Here is a 23184-nt window from a genome sequence, read left to right on the forward strand (position 1 = left end):
GTCAAATCTTTCAGTGGTTTGCTTTATATTTTCATCCAAATTTGCTCTTTCAATACAGGAGTAGGTTGCCATCGTAGCATTAGCCGCATGTACATATTACGGACCTATTTTTACCACTGTTAAACATGTTGTAATATATCAAACACGAAAGACAGTGTTTGACCACATTTCCAAACACCGAGAAGAGAGTTGAAAATACGACGCGTAACAGAGTATTTTTGACAAACTTCGAGGTGTTTGGTAATGTGGTCAAACATTGTTTTGAGTGGTAGATATATCTTCTCAATCGCAACTAAAACGAAGGAGAAAATGGAGAAATAAAATCGTAAAAATCTATGCTAATTAAGATCAGATATCCAAACACCGTCACGGTCATGATTTCCTTTATTTAAACTTGATGAATCATTAATGAGCTGGAGAAGTTTTGGGAAAAGTCTCTTTCTCAAAAAGCAAATTATTTCAACTGATAACGGAGGCTTTGGATAAACAATTAAGAATAACAATTAGCGATTATAATTTTGAATGACGTTTTGATGACTCGTTCATCATTCTGAAATTCGTAAAACTAAAAGTCAGATTCTCGTGAGTCCTTTATATACTAAGAATGCGTGTTAAAGTCTCGTAGCATGTGATTAAGAATTCTACAATGTGGAATGTAGGGTGTTAATTAGGTACTAAGTAGTTTTGCTTTGATTGAGTCAGATTTGAAAATGATGAACGGGTCATCGAAACGTCATTCAACATTATTATCGCTAATTTTTATTCTTAATTATTTTAACTAAAGCTAGTAAATAGTGCCACATGGCGGATTATAAAAGAACGCCTGATCAGCTATCGCTGTCAAGTAAATAGTAGTCTTAGAAATATTTACTTGTGCTTATTTATTCTAAATAGCGAAGCGCGCAAGTGACGTTATAACTCAGACAAATTCAGACAAACAAAACGGAATGGTGGAAGATTTAAAGCTCTTTCAAGCGCGTAAACAAGTGTTCCGAAAACAATATTTAAAACGAAAATTTGGGGTTCATTTGCCTTCTATTTCTCTCAGAACACGCTTATGTTGTCTGACTCTCGCGGGGTTCCAATAATTTGCATTCTAGTTTTAGAATTCGCGCGCTTCGTTATTGCGCCCGAAACAGGAGCCATTATGGCTCCTGGCTCGAAATCATTTGACTACCTATATGAATAAAATACATGTATGCCTGCTTAGAGGCTTTAGTGTTTCGTGCAATGTAGTGTTAATTTGGTTGAGCTTAAAGTGTTAAAGGAATTACATCTTTAAAGAGTGTCTCGGTGACCCCATTAGTGGTTGATTTATACCCTGATCTGTTAAAAGACTCGACATATTGTCTGCCAACAGGAGACTTGTGGTCGATCCGGCAGGGATGACAATAAAAGATGGGATGATTTCAAATTATTATAAATTACATATCAAAATGATGAGACCAACTGCTAATTTACTGCAATTATGAATTTTATGTAAACTTACTGACTCCTTTATTCAATTTAATTGTATTTTAAATTCATTCGATTCATTGCGGTTTAAGTCTTAACTCTGAATTTGACTCCATGCGTTAAATGACTATTTCTCAACTTTACAGAGGTTTGCCTTCCTAAGCATAGTCTCAAGAAATGTTTTAGCTCACCTATGTTGTCTATGTACCAGCAGGACGTTTTGAAAATCAAAGATTACATGCTTCCGTTGCCGTTTGAGACGAACTAAAAAAAATTGGTTTAACACAAAGTGGTATTTTCTTACATAAATATTTTCCTCAGGAAAATGACACTATAATCGGCACAAAAAAAAAAAATGAAAAATGAAAAAAGTCACTGGATCAGTCCACGATCACTAGTTCAATTTAAACACATTTCCCATTTTTTTCTCTGCGAATCGCGCGTCCTAACTTTTCGATCTCATTCAGGAGAGTCTCCTGGAATTCTTTTGCCTCTTCTCTTCTCTTGTTTTCCATGGCCATCATTTCATCTCTCAATGCATTGAGTTTTTCATACACATCCGGGTCCCTTGTGATGTGCTGGACGGCTGCCGAAGACTGGGCCTCGCTGCTCGCACGTGGGCACATCTGAATTGAGATTATTAATTATTCAGGCTTATTTTAATAAGTTTAAAAACTGGTAAATATTACCTTTTCACTTTCATGCTTATGTTTCTTTCTCTAAGTTCATATTTTCTCTGACTTGAGGAGGTGCAGTAGCTAACAACTGGTGCAGTGACTAGTTCAGATCGAGGGGTTTGGATTCGGGTCCGTCAGTGGTCGACACGTTTAGCAACAGCGTTTTCAGGTCAACGGAAAACCGCAGACGGCAGTTTCAGGTTAAGTGTTTGGCGTTGGATGTTTGTGACCTCTATTGGTTTAGCTACGAAAACATGAAAGAATTATTTCACTTGAAGAGGCCGCCATATTGAATTTCCAGACAACAACAGAGTTTTTTGGATTTTCAAAAGGCAACAAAAAGTTCTATTTTCGCTCATTGGCTAAAAATTTTATCTAAACTTGTACTAAAAAGACTAGTTTACCGATTTTCTTACTGAGCACGTCGCATAAACAGAAATTCAGGATTGAAAAAAACGTTCAGGTAAATCACTTACGTGAAAACCTGCTTCAAGGAGCCCAACCCTTGGTCACGTGACTCCTAGCGGTTTGCCGTTTGAGGTTTCCTCTGAAAAACTTGGTGCTAAATGTCACTATTGTGTTGTGTTCTTGGGCAAGACACTTAACTCTCCCAGTACCTCTCTCCACACGGGTGTAAAATAAGAAACTGGCGAACTGTCACGGAAACCTGAAAACATTCAGGGCTACCAACCCGTGAACCATTAATATACTCCAAGTCGCCTCATGCTGTCGTTTATCTTTATAACAACAATAAAGATTGTGGTTTTAAGAATTTGAAATCTCATAAGCCATCAGACTCTCGTAAGACTTCATTTCGGATAAACTAAACCTAAATCTCAACACATGGGTCATAAGTAAGGTACCTTTGCAAGGACACGAATTCCTTTGTAGCCCATTGCGACGTAGGGGAAAAGTTCCGTTCGTCCAGAGATGTACTCCATTGAAGTACGTCCTACCACATGGCTGTTCTTGAAAAAGACAATGGGAATTACGCCATTTTTTGCCCCATCGAAATCAACTTCACAAGCCATGAGATCACCACGGTACGCCATCGCGTCTGAAAGAAAAGAAAAACATTGCTTAGAAAAGAGTACTAAAGAGCACTGAGAAAAATTCCCAGTATATGCTCACGTCACGCCTGTATGTATACATATGCATACATACATACGTTTATTCCACGTTCCCAAGGGGCTTTTCAGTGCAATATGCAACAAACAACAATAAAATACAATAAAATTAATTCTATGTGAGTAAAATTTAAAATGCACTAAGAAATTCAAATCTTATAGAAACGAAAGATGTACTGAATACAAAGCAACCTCGTTCCCACGGTGTCTCTATGTCCCAACAACAGAGAGGGAGAAAGAACCCGGAAACGTGGTTGAAAAACAAAACCAAGCCTTTGAGTAAGTCTGTTAGTCGGCCCGGAGAAACGAGGAAAGAAAGTCGAAACGAGCAAAACCACGAAAGATGAAAGAACTCATCAAAAACCTAGCCGCCAAAATGAACTCAAAATTAAATCGCATTGTAAAAGTAGGAAAACTATTCACAGTGAGATGAATCATTAGGTTACCTGCAACTTCTCTACCCAGGTTATCGCCACAGCGTGCTTCAAATATTTTACCATCATCAGCATGATAACCGACTGTTCCATCAATCCACCCGGGCATGTAATGACAGTTGTAGCCTTGGTACACAACACCCACCCCCACAATTCGCCTTTCACCACTCTCCTGAATTAGAACCTGAATGACAAAGGGTCACCGAAGGGTGGTTAATTTAACAATTGATTCGTGCCGGCTTTAGCGTGCATCACCGAGTTATGCAAGCGGAGAGTTCGAAGAACACGAAAGAAACGTAAGAGCTGCTCGAGGCGCAACCAAGAACTTAAGCTTCTTGAGGGCTCTCCAAACTTCGCCGGTAAGTGCATCACAACTCAACGATGCACAGCTAAAGTACGAATTATTTGTTTTGACATAGCCAATGGAAATGGCGAAGCGAAGTTAGCTTTGCTCACGCCATGAGCGTGCATCAAGGAATCCTGAAGCACGCTTGTTTTTACTGAGTTCGTCTACGAACAAACTTCTTTAACCTTTCAAGGTACAGTCTAACCTCGCGTGTGTGGGCACCCTTGGCATCTGAAAAGTGTCCACATGGTAGAGGCGTCCATATGTGGGGGGTTAAAACTGTAGTGTTTATGTGTGTCTAGGGACAGAGCTGACTGTCTGATTACGAGAGGCGTTCGCCTACAGTATGTGTCTGTTGACAATAGCTGTATCAGTAGACCCTATCAAGCCGTTTACGAAAGCCTCTTGGTTGAGGACTATTTACCAAGTTCCGAAATCCACTTGCTGTTGAGTTGGAGCTCAAAAAGTACACGTAGTTTCTTCGCCAATTTCGCTTTGAGAAACAGTGCGGAAAGAGATGCGGGCTAACGGCTACATGACGCTCTTACAGTTAGCTCTTAAAGACACCAAGAAACACAAAAACCACAGTAATGCTCAAGTTAGTTGCTTCAATAATTGTAATGATGAGCTGGCAGTAGAGACATCAAAGCCGAAACGTTAGACTTGGCCCATTTAATGATGTTTTTTCGTAAAAAGGTCGGCAAAGGCTAATGAGCACTCCAGTCATCAGTTACCAGTCATCCTGTCATTTACAAGATGAATAGGATGTAAGTTCCTGGTCACGCTTTTAGGTGGCTCAACCGCGCAAACATATATAGGCGCTCATTCCAAATCAAACTCACTTCGCAATCCGCTGTCCGCATTTAATTAAGTCACATAGTGAGTAGTGTCCAGTTATAGTCATACTCATAATCATAGCAATATTTCAATTTTTCTTAGACATTTCTGTCCAATGGGGAAAGGTACAATGAGGTTAACCCTATGTAAAGCACCAACCCGGAAGACAAGGAGAGACCACAACACTGGGAACTGCGTGCCCTACTCTTTTCGATAAGTGTGTGGGTTCTTAAAAGTCCCCTGCTTACCATGTAACTCTGAAAATGCAAGAGACGGGCCTACGGTTCATAGTCCTTATCCGAGAAGACTTGAACGTCTAACCCTTTGCAGATGTAACTACAAAGGCAGCACATTCTCCTCAGTTATTTTAAGACCCTGAGTGTTGGTCCGGTCTGGTGCACGAACCCTCGAACTCCCGCACAGAAGTCTGGCGATTTAGTACCAACTGAGCTAACCATGCCATTCACAACAGTTCCTGTTAAATATCTCACCTCCAACCTGGGATTTTCACGTGTAAAGGGTGTCAGACACCGGGCACCATGATATTCCGTGGGAGTTTTTGAAGTACCACAAAGAGGACAGGAAACAGGACCCTCGTAGGTCAACAGGCAATTTTCGATCCCAATTCCAAGCGACTGCCATGCCTGCAACGACAAACATAACACAGTGTAAGGAAACTAAAATGCTTTGTAACGAGGCTGAATCAACACTAGCAGTTATCAAGAACGCGAGAAGTTCCAAATTACTCAATGTATTCCTTGACTTCTCTAAACAACTAAAACTTTTTCTCCATTCTATTATACCATGTTCACATGTCTTCTCTTAAAACGTTGTGTACTCCCTTAACTATCTATAGAAACCTTACAATAACTGGAGACTGACTAGAAAACTTTCAGGTTACTTCAGTCTCCAGACTCAAATTGTACATTTTTTTCTGTCCTTTTATCTACATGTATTTTTGTAAAACTATAAATGTGCGAGTGATTAAAGTTGTTGTTATTGTTGTGGTTGTTGTTGACGATTGCTCCTCTTAAAACATCGACTCTGAAATAAACGCGAGAAAACGCTATGATATACGTCTGAAAATAGAGAGAAAAAAGTTTTTCCTAAAGGATGACAAATCACTTCCCGAGGAGCAAATACATACTTTTCTGCGGAAATGTTCTCCAAAACAAACGAAAATCCACTTTTACAGTGGCATTTCCCTGAACATTCAGACCTTGCTAAAGAAACGATCTCCCAAGAGGACGAGTAGATCAATAATGTATGGTGGTTTCAACTCACGCAAGCTTTGGCGTTGAATGTTCTCTGTTCACAGTCTTGGTGTCGGAACAGCTGTCGAATGATCTGATTGGCCATCTGCCGATTTTTGTCCGTTTCGTGTAGCAGCTGATCCATCCTTCGCTCGTCTAAAGGCAAAGATAAATGAAAGAGTAAAAAGTTAAGTCTGTCCTCGAGCGCTTCCATAACAAGAACCTACTACGAGCATGGCCACTCCCCTTCACTACTCCCCCTAGTCCACAGTTGGTTTCCCCTCTAAGTTTTTTCGATCAGTAACACAATAAAATCCTGTCTTTAGAACGAAGAGCTGAGTTGACACGCGAAACTTCAACTCTCGATATTTGCCAAGTTGGAAAGACCTCGAGAGCCTGATTTACGAGAGACTAACTACCAGTTCAATCTCGTTCCAGGGTCTCTCTCTCCTGGGCGAGAGAAAAGGGGGCGGGAAGAGAGAGACCCTGGGAACGAGGTTGCTGCCAGTTCAGGGAGATATCCTATCATCCCCAACAAATGTTGATGAAGCCTGCGGTTTACGTTGCTAAGCAACATCGATAGGAAACCCTTTGAGTCCTTAAATCGGTATTCAAAGGTTACTCCCAGAATGAATCAGGCAAGTCTTCTTTAAAAAAAAATCTCCCGTCGACAGACCAATGTGAAAATCATCCTGTTGCAGCTGTAACGCATCCGAGAAGTCCTCACTTTAAGCAGAAATATTCAACTTATCGCCTTCTGGCGAGCTCTTTCTAGCTTTCACGTCATACCTAGTCCTATGACGCACATATTAAACAGCCTGCAAGAGCTGTCAAGAAGACTTATTCGCATGCTACGTTACACCTCTCGATTGCACACCCTTGTAATGTTACTGTCTTTACCAACCTGTAAGCGGAAATGAATAACCAAAAGTTGCGAAGTAAGTTCTCGTAAGTTTCATCACCACTTGATCTAACGCTGCATCCTGTAAACAAGAGAACCAAATCAGAAACAAGTTTCGATCAACAATTAGTCCTTATAGAACAGTTCAGACTGGATCATTCATCGCCAATTTCAAGAGTAGTCCGGTAGGCTGTGGACGAGACGTTTGCAGTTCGTTTAAGAAGATCTCACACTCAAGCTAGCTGAGGTTGGGACGAGAATTGACTTGGAGTAAAAGGTCGGGAAGTTGAAGCTACCAACGAGGTCTGTGGAAGTGCCTATGCGAAAGACAAATATTGTTTTGTCTCTTTCATGAAGCTTATAGTAAGAGTCCAACGAAATCTACGCCCCAAACGAATGGTTCTTTCGCGATCGTGTTTGAAGCACTCTTTGAATTCGGAAAAAACTCATTGAAGTTGTTGACTTTCTAAGCACAGCAAAGTCCAAAAACACTTAACACAAGATTTTTGGCCTGACAACAATGATCCCGTAAGGACCCGGCAAATTTTGCGCCATGCGTCTTAAGACAAAAAGAAGCGAGCATACCCTTCGTTCAACATCAACTCCAGGTTTTTCGAAGAACTTCCTTTTAAAGAAACACCGCTGACACAGTTTTGATAGAGCGACAAGTGGCATGCTTATAAGGTTGAAAGGGACTGGCACCGGATGGCATGCACTGTAAGTGTTGATTGCTGTTGCCTTCTTAAACGACCACTCTCTTAAGGAATTATCCTGTCACAAAACAAGAAAGGTACATTTAGTAGATAACTAGCCACAGGATAGATAGTTAACGATTATTTGGTAATTATTCACCGAAGTGGATGTGAACAGTATTCACTGACACGTGCGATTTTTATTTAGGGCCCACAATCCACTCGACGACTTCTGGAGGATCAAACAGCCCATGTAAGGTTGAAGTTATTTGATAGCTTAGCCGAAGCCTTTTATGAAACACTTATGTAAACTTAGGTGTAAACGCAACAGAGAAGCACCTGAGCAATAACAGCACAGTCAGTTCTCAAAGACATGTACATGTAGTTGAATTCTAGAAAGCTATGGTTTCTCGCTAGACAACGGAGCACATCTCGTATCACGTCACCGACAACATGTTGACATCGAAATTTGCAAACAGACAAGCTAACAAACTTACGAGTCGATTGACATTGTAGTCGCTCGAACACCTAATATACCTCACTACTTTACTCTAGTTTAATTTTCTATTGGTGTTTGGTGGCGAGGAGACTTCTCTTGGTGGCGAGTTCGTTGGTGGCGAAATCCCCTGGTGGCGAGGTGACCAAATACCCACTATTTGCACAGAATAGATGGTGAGTAGCGTAGCCAATCAGAGAACGGAATTCGTGATAGAACGCTGGTAGATTTATACTAAAACTCGATAGAAACACGGTGCATGGTTTCTATTTCTTAAATCAGTAATGTCCAAAACTTTGCATTGAAACTTCACATGAGTTTTGAACATCTTTTGACGTCATCTCTATGATATATAGAATGTAGGCCAAAGTAAAATGTAGTCTATTTCTTAAAAGAACGATCCCAGAAAAACAGAGTGACGGCGTGTTACCTGGACCTGTTGATAGGTGTTGGTCAGCAGAGCGATCAATATGTTAGTAAGAAGAAAAACCCCCATGACCAAGAACAAGACGTACAGCAAACAACCAAGGGTGTTAGACAAACTATCATCTGAACTGAAGAACTTCCGACTGGTCATTCCAAGCAAAGACCACACAAGATGTTCCGCTATTCTCCACCAACTGCAAGGAAAAAAAAAGAGTTTTGGGGAAGCAAGGATGATACAGTAATAGAATTTAATAAGGCCTTGAAATTTTCATGGATACAAACGACTGCAAATCTAAATGGAAGTGCTTTTTCGATTTTCATTTATCTAAGGTAGGCGGGAAATTAGTTTTTCTTGGTAATTTGGCACCAAAAGATGCCAGAAAACTTTGTATAAAGATGATTTTATCCAAGAACTTATTGAACTGTGGACGGACTTAAATTATAGGGATTCCTTTGCCTCTCAAGCTAATTTCAGTGTTGGACATATTTGGAATAACTCGATGATCAGAATCGCAAGCAAGATCATATTTTATAAACACTGGGCTAATGCAGGGGTGATGAAAATGAACGATCTCATGACAAGTGATTCAAGAATAATATCTTACAGTTGTTTCAAAGATAAGTTTTGTTTTCCAGTTTCGTTCCTCGAATTTAGTGGAGTAACTTCGGCTATCAGGAGTGCTACGAGATCTCTGAAATTGACATTACCAGGTGAAAAAATTCTGGAAAATGTACTGTTTTTAAGTTAAACTCATCCAACAAGCCAAGTCAAGCAGCTTACAAAATCCTTATCAACAAAAAGTGCACTCGCCCAGAGAAAAGCCAAAAGAAATGGATTAGAGACTGTGAACTCGTCAATGTTGAAAATTTGGACTGGGAGTCAATTTATCTACTACCTAGGATACGTACATTAAGCACGAAATTAAGGAACTTCCAGTTCAAATTTCTCCACAGGAGAATAGCTACAAACTCTTTTCTACTTAAAATTAAATTCTCGGAATCAAATCTTTGTTGCCTTCGTCAAACAGCACAAGAAAGGTTGCTTCATCTCTTCTGGGAAAGCCCAATCACAGAAGCCTTTTGGAATAGCGTTCAACAATTTCATCTCTGTTGATTTAATACCAGCCTCACAAGTTTTAACTTTATGCCAATGTTTAGGTCTCAAAGGAGAGAAAAGCGCCTTCTTATTCAATTATTGTTTACTACTTGGTAGATTTTACGTTTACTCTTGTAAGTACAAAAATGTTCGACCATCCTCAATAGAATACATGTACATTAATCAGGTTAGATGGAATTTAAAAATAGAAAAGCATGTCTCAATTACTACGGGAACGCAAAACGCATTCCAACAGAAGTGGCACAAAATACTCCAATCATTGTAACTCCCTGTTCTCTCCTTTGAACGTTTGTTTAAAGAGGCAGTTTAATTGAATAATATTTAGGTTCTCCTTTTCATTTGAACAGCTTTAACTTAGTATTTCATGGCCCTATATTTTTTCGCTCATCTTTACTTTCGTTAGTTGTTAGAATAGTGTATTAGTAGCAGCAGTAGTATTGTATCTGTTAGTTGTATTATTATTATTTTTTTTTTTTTATTTATTTATTTATTTATTTATTGTCCCTATTAGTAATATCGTTGTTATTTTGGATTAACTCCTGTTAAAAAGGTTGTTATATTGTTAGTGTTGTAACCAATGTTGACTGGTACTGTAATTGGTAATTTGTAAGTAGTGATAGTGATGTGAGTAACCTAAGTTTTTGTAATAAGTAATAAAGTGTAGTATTGCAAAAAAAAAAAGGATGGCACAGTGCAGTCAAAGCGCTCGCCTCCCACCAGTTTGGCCCAGGTTCGATTCCGGCCCGGTGCCATATGTGGGTTGAGTTTGTCATTGGTTTTCCAGGTTCTCCACTTTACCAACGTTCCAAATTCAAATTCGACCAAGATAGTGCACCTGCATGAAAACCAGCTGAGGCTGATGTGGTTTCCACTCTAAATATTGCAATTTAGCTCACCGATACACGCGTAAGCCTTTTATCTATTAATTTTAAGGCCACATACAATTCCAAAATCGCAAATCTTATATCACCAACGGTAACAAATTAATAGGCCATATTCATATTCCTGGCACTGGACTGGAACTAGCATGGAATTGAGGCTAATACAAGGAGGCTTTTCAAATGCAAATGACATTAATTTCTTTTTAATGATATTCTTCCACAAGAGTCTACACTGCAAGCTAGTTCCAGTCAAATCCCAAGAATAGCAAATATGGCCAATTAGCAAATGAGAGGCATGGCACAAGAAGCTAACGAAAACTCCACTGTTGATCACTTATTCCCATAATGTGTCCTAACACACGTGAATATATGAAAGATCATATAGTTGAACTGTGGAGAAAGATATGAAGGCCTAATTGATCATCGCAGTTATACACAACACTTGTGCAGCTGTTAGATCAAAACCTGAAAAAAATTCAGGCTTGAACAGGACCAGCTGCTGTGTATATAACTGAGATGATTAATCAGGTCTTCAAATTGTTCCTAAGCGAAGGAACAGAACATACATGAACAAATAGTTCACTAAATACAACCAGGAAGTTGGAAACAGAGAAACTGCGACTACTAATAACTATTGCTATTCAACTTCTTCTTTTCTGAGTAGCAGAAGTGGTTGCTCAATTTCTCAGTTCTCAACAAACGGATTCTGTTAACACTCATTTAAAAAAACTTACCATGCAAAACTGTTACTAGCATCACATTTTCTGTAAGAAAGGATTTTTAAACACTATTAAGAACATTGCACAAGAATATTGTGGTCCAGTTACCCTCCTGTGAATAAACTAAGTCCCCAAGAGTTGGTCGCCAACTTGCACTAACGCTGGCCAGGAGGATAAGCAAGATGTTCTGTAACTTCACTCCATGAGTGTTCAGAGTCATGGAAAATTAAAGCTGGGAGCTGCTACAGGCTTTATTTCCAAGGTAGTCCCTCTCAGGTTACTGTTAGATCACTCTGGGCTTCAGACATCCAACGAGGGTCTACAAATAGCCTAGAGGAGGACTGGATTACATTTCTAAAAATAACTTGTAATCAAGAGAGACTACCTTGAGAATAAAGCTTATATAGGTTACTGACTCTCTCACCTTCATCCTCTCTTATTGAACCTAATGATGTAGGAATAATGGAAAAAACTTTCAACTAGACTATATTTTAACTTTCATAGATTCCTCTCTCTCTTTCATGCATTTGCACACTAAAATTCAACATAAAACACGGAAACTCACTCTTGAACTACGTGATTGGGATCAGGCAGTTTATTTTAATCCTACACATACAAGCAACACAGAAAATGATTCTGCTAATTACAATCTTCAAATAAACTACGATAAAACTAGAAGCCCATCGAGAGCCTGTACAAGATAATTATAAATAAATAAATTACAAAGATTATAACACAACGAAAATCATTACTGCCCATGGAAGTGGGTGGGCGGGAAAGCTAATGCTATAAACTTGAAAAGCACGAATTAAATAGATAGCTATTGCACTATTGCTAGAATGATACTGATGCACGCTAGATCTGAAACTAGGTTACATACTAGGTATTGAGCAATACTACAGTTATTTTACTCTAAAGTACGTGGTGGAATTTTACTGGCTTGCTATAGTCTCATGACTTTGCTATAAAGTTGCTCAATCGACTAAAATTAGGCTGTGACCTTTGCCTGAACCCAGCTGTGAAACTAATGAGTGGTTGTCATGTCTAGATTCATATTAATGGTATTAATATTCAACAATTATCAAGACATCTTTCATATATGTAAGTGAAAAGGAAACATACTTGACAACAGATACATGTAAGCTTGATGAACTTGAAAATAAGAGTGGTTTATAAAAAGCTTGACAGTACTTACAGATGCTTGTGGGAGCCATTATAGGAACTGTATGATGCTTCCACAACATAAATCTTTGTCATTGCCAGCGAGAAACCCAGAATAGTTGAGATAAACAACCAAAATATTGCCCTCAAATCTCTCAAAATCTCAAAAACAGCAATTTGTATGGTACCCATTCCTCTAGCAACTTCCATCACACGACCAAAGGCTCGGAGCGTCAGAAGCAGGGCGATAAAACCGTACAAATAGCCAGCCACAGCCAAGGATCTGTTGCCAGACACTGATGTAGATACAACCCATGTGATCATGTGCAGAATGAATGTGATGACATAGATAGAGACAATGATCAAGTCCAACATATTCCAGCAATCACTGAAAGATAAAGTCAGCATTGCGCTAAGTGGCTTATCAATGGTTCCTGTAGCATTAAGAAACTGGAAGTATTTCTACTCCCGCCCTTCCCCTCCATCCTAGAAGTAGATACAGCATAGGATCCTACAACACTGAATTTAAACTTAACTAAACAAGGTTACAGGAGATGGTATACTTAAGTGCTTGGCAACACTCCACCGTTTTTCCGACGTCAATACTTTAAAGGATGAATACTACCACTGTTTATCAAATAATGCTACAATACCATAAATGCCCAGCCATTGGCGAAATATTATGTCAATTTTCATGGCATAATAGGTTACCATAGCAACAGTACAACCCGTTAAAATTATCATAATTGAAACTAAAAAAAACCGGTTCACCAAACTTGTTCTAGTGTTAAGGTGGCTAAATAGCGCAATGATTTATCGCCTTTCACATGCTAGTGTCATGTTTTTGCATTCGTTTTAACACCCAGTCCTCTCAAACTTATTAATTGTATTAAGCAATGATGATATATTGATTTACTGTCATCTCTGTTAAAATCTTGGCTTTTAATCTTGAATTATTAATGCCCAAACAAATGCGTTTTTTTACCATTTTTTGGCTTTATTTGTAATTATCTCGAATTTTCTTTAGAGAAATTTTCCAAATTTTTTACAGTACACCCTGCGGGATACAAATTTTAAACACAAAAAAGTAGCGTTTGTAAAGGAAGTTTTTTAGATTTTTGCAAATTTATGTCTTTTAGCACTGCGGAAAAACTGGTCAGGTAGACTTCCCTGAAAAACAAGGTCCAGCTTAAGTAAAGTATTTCTTTCCCGTCTGCCAATTTTTACGGAATTCCACAAAGGAAACGCGAGAATTCACTGTCAGTTTTGCTTTTTGTGCTCGAGTAGACGTCATAACATATTGAAAAACAGATGTTTTCCTTTGAAAGCGCGCAGATTACTTGAGCTTTCATCCTAAGCGCGCATGTGATCATAAAACTATAGGGAGCCACCTTAACAGCACTTTAAGCTTAGTAAAATTGAGGGTATTTTACAGGTCATACTAATAACACATAATAATAAATTAATTTTTTAAGAGAAGGCTTCCAATCACATAGAGGTGGTTTTCAGGAGGGTTTCCATGTTGCGCTATGTTAACCTGTTGTGTTGCAAAAATGATAGCAATGTGTCCACCAGCAATTGGGCAGTTTTTTTATACCAAGATTGTAACATTCATTGATAAAGAGTGGTTATAATGACTCATATAATGACTGTTGCCAACAACCTTAAATCAGTTGGTGACACAAGTAAATCTTACAGAATCAGACCACAAGTACCTTTATCAGAAAATAAGGCATTAAGATTTTAAATAGCTTGGTTGAATGACAGACAATCTCTGCAGTCTCTCTTTCTCCTCATGGATCATGTAACCAGAAACAAGTCAAAAAACTTGTCTGAGGAAAAAAAAAGTCCTAGGATGACTGGAGGTGTCTGCCTTTCATCAATGATTCACAAAAGGGAAGATTAAGGGAAGTGCTACATCATTAAAAAGTTTCAGCCCTTTTTCATCATATCGCAATTCCAATCGCTGCCATTCATTTCAGAATTAACTTTTACGAGGTGCACAATGTACCTGAGGTAGTTGGCAAATTTTCTTAGCAGGACAGTTTGGCCTGATGAGTCTGCATCCTGCTTGATATATAAACCCTCTTCATGGGTAGCGCTGAGGAGTAATCTGCTGCGCCTTCTTGTTGCTCTTCTCCCAGCCTTTACAGCAACCATAACCTTGTCAACCTCCAGTACAACGCGTCCAAGAAAAAACAGCAGTATGACGCATTCTAGTTCACTAATGGTTAGAGTTGAAGGCATGAGGCAAATGACAAAGAGAAGGCCAAGAAGGACAACAGAACTCAGTGTCTCACGAAAAAACAGGAAGTACGGAGTTGTGAAGTAGTCCATATAAAGCTCTGTAGAAGAAATTGGGAACTTAGTTTACATCTAAAAATTTGGCTTCAAGTAAAGCTTCTTAACAATATTGTGAACAATTCTTCAGGTACACTGTGGCAGTGATAAAATGATGGAATACAAAGGATGACAACTTGAGGAGGCTCCACAAGTGAAATAATATTTCATAACATATAATGCTTGCCTGCAGCCCTGTGAACAACTTAAGAATGCAAATAAACACAATTTTCACAGTTATGAAACAAGAAAAAACCCTTAGGACTAAGTGCATAACAAGGAGCACCACTATTCAAAAGCCATGCAATTTCCTTGCCACAACTCTGCTTCTACCGTTCAGCAACAGGAAGGAGCAAGGGCTTCAGTGATGGATTGATTTGTAAACAGACAGCTGTACAGTAATGCTCCAATCTCAATTAGGTTACTGATATTAAACAATGCTCCCAACAACATTACAAGTGCATGTAGTGCTCTTGTATTACACAGGTCATCAGGTTTCACTGACTCTCAGCCAATATGTCAATTGACACTCAGCCGAGCATCGGCTGCCTTGTTCTTCAAATGGTAGACTATTGGCTGCCACTATCCTCAACGCTTGTTCATTATGTCAGTTGACACTAGCTAACACATTGACCATTACATTATGATCAACTCTCACCTGCATTTTGGTCAACTGGTGGTACTGTATATCACTTGCCTTTCAACAATATATTGTGTATTGTTAACCATTGGTTTTGCTGAAATAGTCTTAAATGTCAGCCATCTCCTCCCCTAACCCACAGAGGCAGAGAAAGAAAAGTCTCTCTCACCTGTGCCCATATGAGGATAGAACTTGTAAGGGTACAGCTTGCACTTTAGTCTGTTTTTCAAATCTGAAATGGCCATTATTTTGAATACGTATCTAAATTAAGCAACATGACAAGGCAACATGAGGTCTGAACCAACACTGAGGAGGTAATAAATATTTTGCAACTTTGACATAACTTAATGGCACAAGAAATGGACCAAGTAACGCTAGGGTATCAGCAAAGTGTCAACAGAGTATCGGCCAAGAGTCTGTGGATTATTGACTAAGTGTCAAGAGGCAACCGATGTCAACCAGCATATCAGTCTGAATTGATTGACATACTGGCCAGTTGTCATTCGGCATGTCCATTGAGTATCGGCCAATATGTCAACTAACACTCAAAAGTATTAAACGATATTCAGCCCACAGGTGCACTATCTAAAGCACAACAATTAAATCATTTACAAAATATTATTCCACCAGTCAGAAACTCAAAAAGGTTTAGCCACCTTCAAATTTACAAGTGACACGGTCCAAACCATTACCCTTCTGCCTCCATTGACACAGGAGATTCCAGTACATTTGAATTGTGTTTTAAAGATTAATAAGTAGTAGTGGTAGACTGGTACCCAAACTCGCTTGCCTTATTTTATATTTAAGAATTCCAACATTTCTTACCATATATGTCTTTTCCCTCCAAGCCTATAATATAAACATATAAACAAACAAAAGAGTGAGTCATCAAGCCTTGTGAATTTCAAGTTAAGCTGTGTGATTAGATGTTTGTAAATGTACCTTGTATAATGGCTGTTCCCACTGTCCTTGCAAGCTCAAATTCTTCAAAATAAAGGGCATTTTCCTCCATAATCTCTTCCAGTTGTGACTGTTTCGCTTTTTCACCAAAACCAACAGTGACAACTTTAACACCCATTTCCTTGATCTCCTTCACTTGTTCACAAACTCCAGACACATTAGTCAGGTCATCAACAAACACTATAAGTGCCTAAAGTGGAATTATACATTGAATTACACATTGTGCATATTTAGATGTTTATCTTCATTTTTAAGGAAGCAGACAGGATGGACGGACAGATGGAAAGACAAACAGACGTGCATGTGGACTGGTGGAAAGAAGGAAGAAAGGAACTATTGAAGGAGGGAGGGAGGGAAGAAATGTTTTCATACTTATAGGTTTTATACTAGGTACCTTGGATGATCAGGTTTTCCATTATTGTTAACCTGACTTCTTTGCAATTGGTAAAAGAATAGTCTATTACATGTACACCTAGAAATAAGGATTTTTAAAATCACTTGTGAGTGGGGATTCATGTGCATGTGGCTTAAAAAGATCCATCACTTATTACTTACCTTCTTGCTTTCAATGCGTACACAGGAGTTTTTGAAAGCATTACAAGCAACACGAAGGTCATCATGAAGCTGCGAGGATGTTGAACTGGACTTTTTAAATCCATTTATTCTTTCAATCGTTTCAGTCTCACTTAGACAATCCTCTTCAAAGGTGATGCTCATAGAAGTATTGTGTTCTCCATTGCCTTGACACAGAATGACACAGTAGTTGGCAGAGTTGCAGCCATATTGATGGACTGTGTAACTGATTGTCCTCTTAATCAGAGAAAATACTTCTTCTTTGACCGCTTTGGACAATGACAGAACAAAACACACCTCCCTTTCTGTGAAATTGATGAGAAAATATAAACAACAGCCTCCATTTGGCACAAAAATATGCTTGGATATTTGTCTGTGGACATTATCTGTTCCGTGAAGCAAGAAGTTTTCCAAGAGCATAGCTCGAAGAAAACTGTGAGCTTCAAGGAACAGCTAATGTCCAAGGAGAAATATCCGAGCATATTTTCCCACAAAATGGAGGCTATTGTGTTTATTATCCTTCAAATATTTTTCGCAACACATGCAGTTTAAAATTGGGGAATATCACTTGCCTGGATATTCCCCAGTTTTAGCCAGAACATAATCAATCAAATGACCCATTTAGACCAATCATGTGTGAGCAAAAATATTTGAGGGAACATAACAAGAAATACACTTGAAGATGGCAGACTAATAGGGTTTTCAATGCTAGTTGGTTTTAAGAAAAACATTTTGCATGGTTAGTGGCCTGATGTGTGACGTAAAAATTAAAAAAAAAATGGCCAACATGTAAAAAAATTAGGGTCAGGTGCATGTAACAGAGGATTTGTGGAAAGGGGAACTATTACTCATTACATGGTATGTCTTTGTTGACAAAATGTTGACAGATATTTTCATTTTTGTAACTCGTGAATGAACAATCATCAATAAATGATGATTGTACTTGTTATACTTCACAAAATTGATACCTAAACAAGATCGCAAACCACAAACATAATTTCTAATGGCACACCTGTTTTCTTCCTTCCATGAATTTTTATTTGACGGATGATGAAGAAAAATGCCAAAAGGAAAGGGAATAAAATGAAATCAAATACAACCAAGACATTAAGAAAGATATATTTCCAGTAGCTAGAGCTTGTCCAAGATCCTTTTCTGATGGAGGCAAAGGAACCATACCATTTGGATTCAAGTAAGTTGTACATCACAGGATGAGAGATAAACTAAAGACAAAAAAACAGCAATACATGCATAAAATTTGGAAAATCCTGTTAAACAATAGACATCAACCACAGTAAATACATGCATCTGCAAACCTCATTTACATTTTTACAGATACCTCATGGGACATATTCAATCAAATGAGACCATTTAGACCAATCATGTGCAAGCAAAATGGGAACATAACAAGAAACACACCTGAAGATGGCAGACTAATAGGGCTTTTAATACTAGTTGGTTTCAAGAAAAACATTTTTGCATGGTTTAAGAGGCCTGATGTGTGATGCAGGCCAATCCTATGAAAGGATTGGCCTGTTAACCCACCTCCGAGGCCATCAAAGAAGAGGAGACCGTACTGTTAGAAGAAATGAATGCTCGGACACGAGCCAACACCAACGACAATGTACCACTCACTGGACCTTTAACTGATGCTACACAATATAAACAATTTTATTGTGTTTCAAATAACAAAAAAACTTCCATAGATCAATTTTTACTAAAAATATATGCCAGGGGGCAAGTGTCACCACCTGGCATACATTTCTTAGTAAAAGTTGGCAAGTTTGGGGTCCCATATGTTCGTGTTTTCATGGAACTTTGTAGACAGTCAAACCTCTGTTAAGGAGCCCTCTGTTAAGCAGTCACTCTCTATGAGGAGGTCACTATTCAAATTTACGAAATTTGCTTCACATATTTACTGTATATTTGACCTCTATTAAGCAGACGCAGTCACCGTTTGGACTTCCCAATTGGCTAATTTTATTGTAATTCAACTCTGTTAAATGGTCACCTTGTTTTATTAGGTGGCCAAATGGAGCACAATTTTACACTCACAAGGAACTCTCAATGGCACTGAACAAAGTCAGTGACATACTCCACTAAATTAAGTCATGCAACCACAATAATCACACACAACGACAACTGATTTTTTCTCTTCATGTTAAATGTGACACTAAAACTGTCAATAATCTGCTTTAAGGCAAAAATGCTCAACGCCTGCCTCACGAACAACATTAGTGTAAAATCTGTTGATAATTGCGTGGATTTCTAGCTACTTAGATAATTTTGCCTCACAGTTGTTACAAACAATAAATGTAGTTTGCACGGTTACTTTTGTTTTCTTGTTAAATGTTTTGCCCCATACTGAGCTAAATTTTGATCACCTCTTTTAAACAGTCGACCTGAATTAAGCGGTCACCTGGCTATTTCCAGAGGGTGACTGCTTTATAGATATGGATATATTCTGGAACAAGACAATGTGAGAAAAATTGGTTTGTGTATTTAGAGAAGCTCTTATTTTGCAAATTGCCCAACAATTAACCCTCCTGCATCCCACTGGTCATGCTAACACTGCAAACACTTGATGAAGCAGACTTCATTTATAATATTATTTTTACCAAGTTCAAGTACCTTTTTATGCTCTGTATCAATGGCTTTCTCCATAATGCCATCCAAGCAACTTCTGAATATGCCCCTGGAATCATGGTCTGACTTTAATGGGTGAATTAATGCAGCAGAGAATTCATCCAATGAATTGACCAATGATTCAAGTTCATTTCTCTCAGCCCCACCACTGTCTGGTAGATCTTTGAGTTTTTTCTTCACCTGCATCAACATAATTATTTAAACAGAAACAAATTAAATATGTGTTAAAGAAAGAAATTATGTACTAAGCATCAGCAACATACAGCCAACATGAAGATTTTACATATATGCACTAACACATGAACAGGGTTGTACAGGGGAGTCTCTGGCATAGTTCACGAATGGAAAAATAGCAAATCACAGATCACAGATATCAAAATTTCATTTTCCCGAATCACGAACATAAGTAAGAAAAGTACTCTTTTTAATAACCTGCTCTTACGCTAGAAAAAGAGTTTAAAGAAAGCAAAATCATGAAAGACTAAATTAAGGCTCCATATTGCAAATTGCACACCTAAATCACTCTCGATAGACGACTCTAACCATTTGTACTCTTTCGGAGGACTCACATCTCAAAATCACATAGAATAGAGTGGTAAAATTCTTCACGGTTCATGCAAAACCTTCAAGTCATGGAACACAAAGAATAATTTCTTAAATTCTCCTTTCACAGAAAATAAAACAAGAAGACCCCTGTGCAACCCTCCATGAACATGTAAACCTGTGATCATATATGAGTCCACATTATTTTCTTTTCTTACTAAATGTAGTGCTAAGCCCCAGAGAAAAACTTTATTTTTCTAAAATGATTACAGTAGATTGAAAAACCACAAGTAATATACCAGTTGAAAGGTATTGTTTGGGGTATGTCCTAAATCACCACAACAGACATACAAGAATTCACAAATTAAATTGAGGAGTCTGCAAAGTCAAAAAATGAAAACACTCAAGAATACCTTATTCCTTGTATATATTGGGTATACCCCTAAACAATAGCTTAATTTGCAGCTCTGGGTGGGGATGTGCTGCTGCGACCCTGGAACCCTTAGCCTATACCAGAGCTAGTTCAGCTGAATTTTGCTACCCCATACTAAAGTAAACTCCCCCAAATCCCCCATCTATCGACACTGTTGACGCTGATTTGCGTAAATTTAAACTTGCCGATTTGATTTTTTTATATTATTGAGTGGCAATTCCTGGTTTCCTTAGTCTAGATAAAATCTTCAACCAACTAGTCAGTTTTGTGAAAAATTATACCCTATTCTAGACCCAAACACTCTGATTTATATACCCTATCCTGGAGTAAACTGCTTGAAAACCATACCCTTCACAGCGGCACATACCTATATAGCCCATATATGGCAGTGCCCCCCCCCCCCCACCACCCCCCGGGCTCTGGGTGTGCAGATTTTTGTCAGATATTCACTTCACCATAAAATTGTAAAGCGTAAAAGTTTCAAAAACTTGAGGGGTGGTTAATCAAGTCTGATTCAGGAGGGGGTACGATTTTATCCTTCCAATGTGAAGATCTCTCAAAGATCCTTTTAGGGTCCAAATTTGAAATGAATTGGCCAAATATTAAGCTTATTATAACATTTTGGGCCATATGGCACTATCAGGGCTTTTAAGGGTTAAATGTGTTAAAACACTATAATCTCCAAGTCATCAATATCTGACCTCTCTTTGCAAAGCTGAATAGCATATTAATTTTCTCAGTTTTGATAACATAAATAATAATGGTGAAACAAAGGCACATAGCTCACCTTTAAAAACTGATGAAGTTGTAACAGTAAGCTTATTAATTTAAGTGTTATGTCATATCAATGGAAAATTTAAACGGCCTGATGCAACAATTTTTGAGCTTAAATAAATCTTGTAATTTATATAAAAATCCAAGTTACATGTAAACAATGTTGATCCCCAATGTTGGTTGCTGCTCCCTTGCCTGCAGCCTCGCTGCCATTTAAAGGCCAGGTCACCGAGCAAAGAACTGTAAAATGGTCTATTAAAGTTTCAGCCAATAGTGAACTCAAGTAAGCATGACTTACATTCTAATTTTCTGGCTGTAAAAGGTCTGCAAATAAGCTCATCAAGAGAAGAATTTTCTCCCCTCAAACAATTCATGTCTTGATCGATGTCGTCTTCAGGAATAACTCAGAAAAAAAGACTTCTGGTATTTATTGTGTCTTGTCTCCAATGTGGACATAAGGTCTTTACACGTCGACAGAGTGAAGAGATTTCAACAGGAAACGTCTGTACTTCAACCTCGAAACAAAATAAAATGACGGCCGCTAATGGCGGCCGGCAACAAGACGCACGCGCATGCAGTTCCCGCCAAAACTTTTGCCCAGTGCTACTCGTTAATAATATGCTAACCAAAAGAGACGAAGGCTCTGGGGTAGAGAAGGAGCGCCACAAACATTTACCACAACAATTGCCGCAAGCGCCTCAGTTTCTGATAAACCAAATGCTTCGAACGATTTTACCCTCTTCACACTATTTGTGTAAAGCGGGTGTAGAAAGCCAAACTTTTACGACGATTGTAAGAGCTTATTAGCGCTTTGGCCAAACCATTGATTAAAGACATCTTACCTCAAATGCTTTGAGTAGCGCATTGGTCTTGCAGTTTGTTAGAATTTTAGGAGTTACGTATTCTTGAATCAGGTCAAAGTGTTTCCCACTCAAAGCTTCGTCGAGTCTTCTCTCTGTAACTAAAAACCAAAAGAAGTGAGCGAAGATGATAATTCTAAAATGTTATTTTCTTCTCGAGTTTATGGAGGACAAACAGCTGAAAGTAAAGTCCACTTACCCATCCGCTCCTCTTCTTTGAAAGTTACTTTAATCCACGGACACGTTTGCATGGAGAACAATAAGAAAACAAATACATACCTCTTACTAACCGAACTCGAGGGCCGAACTGAAAGTTACGGACCGAGTTTTTTTCCCCCATCGATTTGTGGCCTAAGCGCGAAGCGCGCGAGCCATAAATCGAAGGGGAAAAACGAGGATCCGTAACTTACAGTACGGACCGAGAAAACGAGGTTAGTAAGGTATTTATTATATCTCGATGTGTCTGATGCGTTCGGGGACGATTTTAATTCAAGCGGAATGACTTCAAATTTCTGAGCACCTCTAAAGTGAAACGAGTCAATTTGAAATCGTTGTTAAGTGACTCGTAAGTCGTTAGCAGGTTTTAATACACAATTTCAGAAGTAAAAGAAAGTTATAAACTTTTACTTGCTAAAAAAGTTAAGAACACTTGGCGATAAATCGCGAAACATTTTGCCAACAAAATCAGCTTTAAATTTTAGCTGGCCGTACAGTAGAATACGGCCCCCTACATTGACCGATCACAGCGCGCGTACTAACTGAGAGATATAATAACGGTGATTAAACTAGAAAGCTGCATCACTGATAGCACGTCTAGAAACTAAATTGTACCTCATGTTTATCGTTCCTGTAATCCTCCGATTTCGAGGTCTTGAAAGTAACCGGAAGTTGGC

At 38.6% G+C, this 23184-nt stretch overlaps 1 protein-coding gene across 4 annotated transcripts; it reads right to left on the minus strand.

The window, feature by feature from the left end:
* Positions 1 to 21501, minus strand: LOC145478787 (uncharacterized). 4 transcript variants are annotated; one of them, XM_081456947.1, is made up of 18 exons: positions 21445 to 21501; positions 19667 to 19861; positions 18048 to 18258; positions 17018 to 17340; positions 16445 to 16652; positions 16328 to 16351; positions 15672 to 15734; positions 14534 to 14867; positions 12557 to 12910; positions 11377 to 11406; positions 8649 to 8838; positions 7616 to 7801; positions 7034 to 7112; positions 6161 to 6285; positions 5368 to 5520; positions 3706 to 3877; positions 2996 to 3189; positions 1 to 2081 (listed from the first exon to the last, which is right to left on the minus strand). In XM_081456947.1, exons 2-18 carry the CDS (start codon positions 19697 to 19699, stop codon positions 1860 to 1862), a joined length of 2901 nt encoding a protein of 966 aa, XP_081313073.1. In that variant the 5' UTR covers positions 19700 to 19861; positions 21445 to 21501; the 3' UTR covers positions 1 to 1859. The 4 variants fall into 4 exon arrangements, with proteins under 4 accessions (XP_081313073.1, XP_081313070.1, XP_081313071.1 ...); XM_081456944.1 differs by lacking the exon at positions 21445 to 21501 and having other exon boundaries at positions 19667 to 20180; XM_081456946.1 differs by lacking the exons at positions 1 to 2081; positions 21445 to 21501 and adding an exon at positions 2618 to 2815 and having other exon boundaries at positions 19667 to 20180.
* Positions 21502 to 23184: the final 1683 nt, after the last annotated feature.

The sequence above is a fragment of the Orbicella franksi genome, chromosome 2 (genome assembly GCF_964199315.1).
Source record: "Orbicella franksi chromosome 2, jaOrbFran1.1, whole genome shotgun sequence".
Lineage (NCBI taxonomy): Eukaryota > Metazoa > Cnidaria > Anthozoa > Scleractinia > Merulinidae > Orbicella > Orbicella franksi.